The sequence below is a fragment of the Trichosurus vulpecula genome, chromosome 6, assembly GCF_011100635.1.
Source record: "Trichosurus vulpecula isolate mTriVul1 chromosome 6, mTriVul1.pri, whole genome shotgun sequence".
Lineage (NCBI taxonomy): Eukaryota > Metazoa > Chordata > Mammalia > Diprotodontia > Phalangeridae > Trichosurus > Trichosurus vulpecula.
Window position 1 is genome coordinate 2,045,967 of NC_050578.1, and position 10,020 is coordinate 2,055,986.

The 10,020-nt window shown below is 52.0% G+C and overlaps 1 protein-coding gene across 1 annotated transcript in view; it reads left to right on the forward strand.

The window, feature by feature from the left end:
- The window catches only part of MICU3 (mitochondrial calcium uptake family member 3), an 85,502-nt gene extending 80,722 nt beyond the window's left edge, over window positions 1-4,780 (forward strand). The window contains exons 17-18 of the mRNA XM_036763258.1: window positions 23-91; window positions 2,611-4,780. Of these exons, the coding sequence (XP_036619153.1) occupies window positions 23-91 (69 nt within the window). The 3' untranslated portion in view covers window positions 2,611-4,780. The remainder of the gene's footprint in view (window positions 1-22; window positions 92-2,610) is intronic.
- Window positions 4,781-10,020: the final 5,240 nt, after the last annotated feature.

The window sequence follows — 10,020 nt, forward strand, 5'->3', positions numbered from 1 at the left end:
TTTTCCATTGTCTCTTCCCCAGGGCTACAAAACGCTTCAGAGGTACCCCACCTTCAAATCCTGCCTGAAGAGGGAACTCCACAGCAGATAGGTATGTTCACTGGTCGGTGTTCATGGACGGGCCAACCCACACCTCAGCTATGCCAGATGCTGCCTCCCATACATGATCCCCATTTATCGTTGGTCTGAGGCTGATTCATCCCCTCTCTCCTTGGGATGTGGCCATGATCCCAGAAGTGCCTTGGGTGCCTGTTGTCTGAGGCCCACCCCGCCTGGCTGAATGTAGGGAGGCTCAGCACTGCAGAGCTGGTCTGACCATGCAGGGGAGAACCCAAGTGAGAGTCAGAGAAACCTCTGAGGGAAATGGGTTGACTGCCCCACCTTTGATTTTAAAATGCTGGGATTCCACGTGCTGCTGCTACCCATATCTAAAGGCTGGTCCTCAGGGCCCGACCCACTTAAAATGCATCGTTGGCTAAGGCCACAGTGTTTTTAGTCACAGTGTTTCAGGAAGGGCTGGTCTGATCCACTGTGTGTGGAAACAAGAAAACCATGTTTGTTTCCACTCTGGTTAAAAAAAATCTTTCAAAAATCCATGGGTCCAGTTTCCGAAGGGAGTAAGGACAGCGTGAGGCATAAGGTAGATGCCCTCCCTGGCACGTGCAGTCAGAAGGTCCTAGAGGGGAAGCTGGAGGGAATCTCAGAGACCACCTAGTCCAAGCCCCTCACTTTGTCAACGAGGGTGGCTTGGTGATAGGCCTGGGGTCAGCTGTCCAAAGGCCTGATTTGGGGATATCCTTCTGGACATTTCTTACCAGGGCACTGAGCCCAGGATGCAGCCTAAACTCCACGATCACTGACCGAAGGTTCTGGTGCTTTGGGTCTCCCTCGTCTGGGGTTTGCTTCCCATCCTCAGATTGTCTAGGAAGGTTCACAGGCCAATAATCCTGGACGTTTCCAGAGCCTGTTTTAGTTGATAAAGGACTCCGCCCACATTGCTGGGTTGGACCCTCCCCAGCCCATAAAGGGCAGGTGTGATTGTCCCCATGTGACAGGGAGAAAGGCTAAGAGTAGGGAGCTCCCCAAGATCATGCAGCTAACAGTGGCATGGCCAGGATTTGAACCCAGGACTAACTCAGTGCCCTTTCCACTTCCTCACTCGGCCATCCTAATCTGAGCCACTTTCCCACGATTGTTGTGATCTGGCAGAAGAAACAGGAGCCCCCGTTCTTTATTTGAGGAACTCTCGGTCCTCAGAGACCCCCTTCGGCAGGCTCTCCTGGCTGGGAGGCAGAGGGTTGCAGCAGGGTCTCCTCTCTCAGCACCCAGTGTCTGCCCAACATTGCCCAAAGTCAGTGGGTGGTATCTCACATTCATCCGAACCTGATGGATTCATTTCTCCTTGTCACAGGCTCTTGGGGGCTTTCTTCCCCATTCCTGGGTAGCTAGTTATGGAAGCCAAAGCTGTGGAAAGATTGGTTTTCCCAACAGGTATCTCAAGTGGGCTTTCTTGACAGGGAGAGGACTTTGCCATTGCCCAGAAAGCACTTGATAAGCCCAAGGTCGTCCTGTGCTGTGGCCCATTGGGATCACTAAAAGCAATGGCCGTGAGCACCCCAGAGACCCTAGTGGACACAGGCCAGGCGGTAAAGCCACTCTGGTGTTCCATTGTTCCATGTTGCCATCAGGACATGGACTCAGGAGAAAGCACAGCCAGGGAGGGCCTGAGCTGTTGGGTTGGGAAGGGAGCCTCAGAAGTGAAGGGTCTGGGAGGATGTGGGTATGGTCAGCACAGTCAGATGACCCAGAGGAGAGCTGGAATCCTCAGGGAGAGACCCCGAGCTGTCCCCCAGAGGGCTGTCAGGGCTAAAGGCGAGGCCAGTGTGCTCTATACCGAATGGAAGGCTAGGCAGGTCGGACCGCGGTAAAGTGAGCCCTGTTGCCTTTTGGCCCCGTTGGCTCTGCTGGGGCACTCTGGCATTTACCCTTGTGCTGGGCCAACATTCAGCGTCTTGTCTTTTTGCGCCTCAGAAGTGATTGGCCCCATCTCACAAGTCAACTGGGTGGATCCTGAGATGTTCAGCCTAGAAAAGAGGAGATGGGTAGGGGAGCGGAAGCAGGCAGGGAGGACAGCCTTTCTCCAGTCTGAAGGGCCATCCTGGGGAGGTGGGGACACCCTCAGGACAACAAACTCTGTGTATGAAAACTAGACTAAGAGGACTGGCCAAAAGTGGCTTGTGGTGGTGGGTCAATAGAGGAGGAATGACCGCGTGTTAGAGAGGTTGTGGAAGCAACTAAGGGTCACAGGAGACAGAGCACCTGTGGGGAGTCATGAAGAGCTGGGTTTGAATCCTGCCTCAGAAGCTTATTCACTCCATGACCTCCCTCAGGGTCTAATGCAGCACCTCCCTGTGGGGATCAAATGAGAGGACACAGGTCAGCTGCTCTGTGGACCTGAGGTGCTGCCATCATTGGCATGTCATCCAGGAATGGTGCCCAGTGGCCCTGAGGCCACATCTTGATTCTAATTTCATGTCCCCAGTTCTTTCTCATTCTGAGAAACAACCCAGCATGGGCTGCCCTGAATGGTGGGGTTCTTGTTTTGGTCAGGTGCTCCCCGGGCGGCCTAAAGGATGATTGTCCTGCCTGAGTGACCTGGACAGTCCTTCAGAGCCTGTGGAAACCATTTCACGGTCAGAAGATGCCGAGACAGGTAGAGGAGAGATAAAAAGCTGCGGAAACAACATATTCTGTTTGTCCTCAATCCATGGGAACCGAGTGCGGGACATCCCTGGCTTGCCAGCCTCTCTCACTCACTCTCTGTGCCCTTCCTCCCGCACTCTTCTCAAGGCACATAAAGTCTAAGGGATGGGCTGAGGAGTGTGTGGAAGGTGCGCATCCTTTGTGTTCATCTATTTATTTTTTTACTGTCAGGGAAAGCAGCAGGTGCCTTGTGGACTAGGGGGCACTGAAGGAAGACACATCTCATGGGTCTCAGGGATGGGCACTGACCTTTTGGGTGGCCAGCGCTCGTCCCCAGGGCCCAGCTCTCCTCACACAGGAGTCGAGGTCTAGGCTGGTCAAGCTTTGTTCTATCCGGATACAACTTCGACCTGAGCTGTGATGCGCTTTGAACTTTCAGAGAGCTGCATGAAGGGGTATCATTGTGGGAATCACAGAAACCCCTGTGCTACCCCCCAGGAGAGGCAGCCCCCCTCCCCACACCCACGCCTGTCTGTCAGATATCCTAGCTTGCCAGAGATGAGGCCCTTGTAATTGTCAGGGCCTCTGCAGCATGCTCCTGGCCCCAGAGCAGGCTGTCCTTCTGGCCTGGATTGCATGAGAGGACACAGGTCAGCTGCTCTGTGGACCTGAGGTGCATGGGCATGTTTCCGTTCAGGTGAGAGTTAGCCTAGAATGAATACAATTTGGTTGGAAAGAATGTTTGTATCATACTATTTATTGGTAATAATTTATTCTTTCTTGAAAAAGGACCACATGTAACTGCAGGGCCCGAAGCAAGGTTGTTTTTAGGTAACCACTAAAAATCTACATTTAGAATCGATTATTCTTAAAACAATCTGTCTTTGAAGGACGGAAGAGTAAATCCCTCTCTTAAAAACAATGGAAACTAGCTTTGGAAGCAGAGAAAAGAATTTGATGTCTCTTGGTTGAGTATTGCGAGTCTGTTCGTTAATGAAATGCTGAACTTGATTCACCATAGAAAAATCGCCACTAAAAGCTTTGCATGCTGTGGATGAAGTTCCTGTGAGATATCGTCTTAGCTCTGGGGTGATCGGAGCTTCCTATTTTGTGTTGTTTTCATAAATGAAACTCTGTAATGCCAGTTTTACTTTTTAGCCATGTGTTTCACTTTAACTGTAAGGGTTTCATCAGGGTGGTCCCTTCTTCCACCAGTCCGGATGACAGTGACCTCCATGAGCTGTCCAAAAGACAAAATTATCACCTAGTGGCCAGTCCTCTGGGGCTAAACACCTTCAGATAGGTCAGGCCTTGAATGCCAGGCCTAATCGGCCCTGAGGCTTGTCCCGGCCACCTCTCCAGCAATGTTAGAAAGGATGGAATATGAGAGATGCCAGGCCACCCTCCCTGCTATGAGGCAGCTGTGGAGCAGAGATGATCAAAGAGATGATCAAACTGTCATGGAATTTTCAAGATGGCAGCACCAGTGGCTGGTGCTCTGACTCTGGCTGGCTCCCTGCACTGGTGTAGGGAGGGGCAAGTCTGAAATTTAAGTATCACCTCGTAAAATACAATTTGGGGATTAGGTTCAAGGCTAAGGGAGTGAATGAAAACCTCCTGCTACACCACATGAAGTTAGCACCTCAAGGTCCAGCTTAACCTAGACTAAATTGTCCCATGTTAGCTCTTGGTGGGGAATGACACTGTGTAAGTAAGAGCTGGGCTGCTCAGCCCAAGGTCTGAAAGAAAGCCTGGTCTTTGGGCAGTGTGGCCCACACAGCAGCGCCTGAGCCAGCCTAGAAGGCCTAGCAGGCACTAGCGAGTGTCTGTCTATGTGTAAGACCGCCGTATAACATTACTATGTGAATTAGCAAAATCTGGCCAGAAACTTTGGAAAAAATTAGTCTTCTACTCATTACAATGCATCTCTATGTGCTAGCAATATTTGCCTCTACAAAATGCTTTATGGAAAGATTGATATTAGATCCCTGTGTCAAACCCTAGCATCGTGGTGTTGGACAGAATTCCTGCATCTAAATGTGGCGTCATGAAATAAAAGTTTGAAGTGACATCTCCAGATTGCCTCCTTATATGCACTTTTAAAATTTCTTCCCTGTCTCAATTTATTCCTTCTGTAAAGTGCTGAGGCCTTGGTGCTGCATGCCTGGGTCAGTGACCTGGAGATAGGAGGCCAAGGGTCTATTTGTGTCCCTGTCCCCGGCTCTAGGGCCTCCCTGAGCTTCCCACCTGAAAGATCCTCAGCCTGGGCGGAGATGGACTGGGTGGCTCTGGTCAGTTCCATTGGTTGGTGAGTGAGCACCGTAGTGAGAGGGCTGCAATGTCACCAGCCAAGAGGCACGGGGAACAATCCCCCTCTCACATTGTCTCAGCTACTGTGGGTTGTGGACGATAAAGTTTTTATCTGACGATCAAGCAGCCAGTCACATTCTTTGCCACACAAAACTGACCCTGAATAAGACTTGCCTGGTCTTTTGCAAGACCAGACTACTTCCTTCTTTGGGCTTGTGTCCACGGTGCTTGACACATAGTAGGTGCTTAATGAATGATTGCTGACTGATTCATTTCAGCAGCTCTTATCAAGTTTCTTCCCTGTGTAGAGCACTTGAACCCACACAAAGGAGACACACGATTAAAAGCCGCCAGCACACAGGATCCTAATGGAGACCTTGGCACAGTGGAGACGTGAGGAAGGCACTCTGTGATGCCCCTCTTCCCCACAGCTGGGTCAATGTTCTCCAGTTTGGTCACAATTGACAGGGTCATGGTGAAAGCCCTTCGGTCTGCTCTCGACATGTTGTACACTCTCTCTTACCCGCCCAGCTCAGAGAAAATTAGCCATGTTTTAAGACACAGCGTGGGCCCTCCATCTGTGGCTCATAGTTGGGCATGCAAATATGAATCTTTTCATAACAGCCTCGTTTCCAAAGGACATTGAAATGTGAAAGGTGGAATATTGTTGCAAAAAGCTCACCACAAGATTTGGAAATGAAGAGAAAGACTGCACAGATCAGAAATGTAATTCCACAAGGTCCTGGTCAACATCTCCTGAAGGCCTGCTCAGACTTCTAGAAGGTGGGGCTTCACCAGTGTAAATGAATACTCCACCCCCTGATGTCAAGTCCCACCCCTCCAGTCATGGATAGAGGGGCTCCATGAGACACTGGGCCACAAAAGCAGTTACTCCCAGCTAATCAACCTTCTGGTGGTCAGCCTCCCTCCACATGCATGGAGTCCACCCCCAGTCCCAGGCCTGAACCTTTCCAACATGGGAGGGCCTGCCTGGGCTTCTGCCCAGCCTCCAGGCCCTAAAGGGTTGAACAGAGAGAAGACGTACCAACGCTTGTGTACATACAAGACAACACAGAGTAAAGGGCAGCTGGCAGGCAGGGGAGGCCTGTGAAAAGCCCAAAGCCATGGCTGGGAATTAGTTCAGTCACTGGGCTGACATTGACTCTTCAGAAAAGCCTTTCCCCAGTGGTTCCCCTTAATGTAAATAGACGTATTGGTGGAGCCTTGCCCCACTATTGTACAAATGGGGACGGTTTCCTTCGTGAAATCTGCGTGGCCAGTGCCTGGCTCCTGGGGGAAGCTCCCTGATCCAGGAATCAGAAGATGGGGAGGGAAGTCTAGGCTCAGTCATTCACTAGCCAGGCATGTACCCTTCGACAAGCCTGATGACCACTAAGAGCCTCAGTTTCATCCTCCTTGTCCCAATTGTGATTCAGGGGTGCCTTGCTTCTTTTCAAGGGAAAGTGAGGGCTGCACCAGTGCGAGGTGTCACTTCTGTCATTTAATCATTCGGTTGCATACAAAAAGCACCGAATGCCATGGGGAATGACCTTCGGGACAGCGGCGTACCCTGAAGGGTCAGTCTTTGTTAACCGTTCTTCCCTGCGGGGAGCTCCAAGCAGTTCTGAAGCACCTGTTGTGGGCAGGCCCCTGATGCAGAGGCAAAGATCCCCCAGCCCTGCCCTCACGCCCCTTGCACTCACCTGTGCACAGGGCGGCCACTGACCACGCTTTGGCGAGGGAAGGAACGCTAAGAGCTGAGACTTTAGGTAGAAGACGGCATCCGCCGGAGCCGAGAACTCCAGGTGACAGCGTCCAGAGGACGCATCGCTCAGCACATAATACCTTCTCGTTTCACTTCACAGGCAGGGACGATTTCTATTCCACCATTCAGAACCTTTAGCCCAAGTCACTCCCTTGCAGAACGTCTCACGTCAGGGACGGTTGCATGGGCTCTTGTTGGCCGGCTCTATTGATAATATTGGATAGTACTGTCGGCAACCTTACATAAGGGGACGAAGATTCCCAGAGAGAGGCTCCAGCGGGGCCTCGGGTATCCGAACAAGCCCGTAGGCAAGGGAAGGCAGGGACAGGCGTGGAAGCCTGAGGGTGGAGCGCCCCTGCTGCTCCGGGGAGGGGGTTGTCAGGGTAGCCCCAGCGACCTGGCGCTTTGGATGGCCCCTTCGGCACATCTTTGTTGGCCCTGAGTGGGTCAGCACTGTAATTCCTACATAATGTAGGACTAACCACCATTTTAGTCTCTTCTCAAAAAAAATTTTCAACTCAGTATTTAAGGGGCTTATTTCCATGGAAACACATTTCTGATGTTGCAAAGGGAGTGACGAAGAAAATGACTTTCTCTTTATATGCACGGGCTGGAAGGGACAGCCAGAGTGGTGGGGCAGTCCCACTAAATTCCATGTCAGAAAATCTGGTTTGAAATCCCCTCTGACCCTGTGGACAAGTCACCTTCCCTTCCTGGGACTCAGTTTCCTCTTGTAAAACGGGGCCGCTGCAGTCTCTTCCAGGCCTCTACTCTATACTCTGGAATGACCTCGCCCTAGGAGGTGGAAACCACTCATAACTGCCATCACAGCGCACAGCCAGGGCAGGGTGTAAAAGCACGGCCATTAGCGTAGCGACTCCCTTGGCGATCTTTGAAGGCAGGGGACGAGGGCAGGCATTCCAGGTAGGGAAATGTGAGCATCGAGGACGTTTCTCTGGCCCTTCGAGGTTCAAACTATCTGGTGATCCCCACCACCCTCCAGGGAGGAAGCCGCTGTTATTCACCCACATTTTGCAAAGATAACCCAAGCAGAAGATTCGATGTTTATGATAAAAAGTAGTAGGGCACCTCACCACGGAAGGACGAAGGACCATTTCCAAAAGCAAGGGAACAGAGGGTGAGAGTCAGGGTGGCAGAGTGGACTGCGAGCCAGCCTTGGAGCCAAGCCGACCTGGATTCAAGTCCGGCCTTGACAAATACGGGCTACTACACTGCGCAAACCCCATAGTCTCACTCTAAGGCTCCTAGTTGCAGAGAAGGTGCCAACCTGCATTAGGGGAGAGAGTTTCCTCGCCTGGAAGGAGACAGCACAGGTGCAGTCCTTATTCTCTTTATCAGAAAGGGTAAATGGAGGCAGGGTGGTGTCTGGATTGGGAATCGGTATCCCAGCTGGCTCCTCCACACTTGGGCCAGTGGCTGCATGACTCTCAGTGTGGTGCGGGCTGTCACCTCCCAAAAGAGAGGGTGGCCTACGCGGGCCTGTGTCAGACTGAATCTGTGCTTCTGTGCCCACCAAACGCATAGAATTATAATAATGAGAATAACTCACATTTCGATAGCGCTTCAGGTTTGCAAACATTACCCAGCCCTGCAAGGTCAGCAATGCCATTATGATCCCCATTTTAGAGAGAGAAATGAGTGACCTGGCCAGGGTCCCACCGCTAGGAATGCCTGAAGCTGGATTTGAACTCAGGACTTGCTGACTCCAGGCCCAGCGTTCCGTGTACGTAATGCCCCTAGCGGCCTCTGCCTGGGTCTTCCTGCCTCTGTCCTCCCTCCATCCCACATCTCCATTGTACTGCGCGGCTCCCCTTCTCTAGATGCCCAAGCTCCTCCTTTCCTCTAAAATCTCTGGTGACCGCGTGCTCCCCATCATGTAACTGACCGCCAAGCCTGACCCAAGCTGGTGCCCCTCCATCTGTCCAGACCGATCACGGAGGACTCTCCTCCAACCGCACAAACCTAGAGATTTCCACACTTTTGCCCAGTTGTGCCCGGCGTGTCCTCTTTCCCCATTTTGTTGAATTCAGCCCAGCTCAAATGCCCCTTCTTCAGGAAGGCTCAGCTAGGTATACAGAGAGCAGGACCTGAATTCAAATCCTACCTCAGACACCAGCTGCGGAACCCTGGACAAGTCACGAACTAGGCTCTCTCCGCCTCGGTCTGGTATCTATGAAATAGGAATGACAGCCCCCACCTCAGAAGGCGTTGTGAGGCTCAAATGAGCAGAACACCGTGCCATATGCTATCACTGTCATCACACCCTGGGCCTCCCTCTGAGTACCAGTCTCTGCACCCCCACACGCACACATGCCTGGACCTCACATGACACCTTGCACCTTCGCAGAGGCCACCTAGCCCGAGGTCTAACTGAAGCACCAGCCCCGGGGGCCTAGAGGGAGTGGGGAGAACAGAGGGCTGGTTTTGGAGTGGGAAAGCCCGGGTTTGAATCCTACCTCAGACGTTCACTAGGGCTGTGTGACCTTGGGAAAGTCACTTCACCTCTGTCCACACCTGTTTCCTCATTTGTAAATGAGGGGGTGGGTTCAATTACCGCTATGGTCCCTTCTGGCTCTGCATTGAAGGTCCCATTTCTCCTAAAACAGCAGCTTTTAGGTTCAGAGCCTAGCCATCCCTTGGCTCTGGATTCCATTTCACTGGAGGAAATACTGTGTCTTATTGTTCTCTCCGATGCAGGCCCCCAGTCAGATGGCCATACTCACCGTTCCTGCCCCACAGCCCAGCTCAGAAAACAGGAGTTCAATACACGAGTGCTGAGGTGAACTGACTTAAAATTCAGTATCAAAGCACAGTCTGTGGTGGCATTTTAGGAGAAGCAGCAGAAGGCCGGACCAGTCCTGGGGGGCGGGGAGGGTGACAGATGGCTCCTACAACCCTGAGTCTCAGCCCTGCCTGTTCTTACCTAGGGAGGAGGGAACCGCTGAAGCTATGATTCAGAAGGGTCCAGAGAAAGCCACGGCTGCCTTAGAGTAGTCTGGGATGGCCACCACTGAAATGTCCTTGATGTGGCCCCTCTGGGGTCCTCTCTGTAGACATGGAGAGAGCTGAGGCTAAGCTGGGGAGGAGTCAGGGAGTGGGGTGGGAGAAGAGGATAGGGAAGACTTGGGTGGGGGGGTCCCTTGGTGACCATTCCTGTGGCATTTGTTCCACGTGCTTCTAAGAGGTAAAAGTTTAAAATGAAAAAAAAAAATCTACTAAAG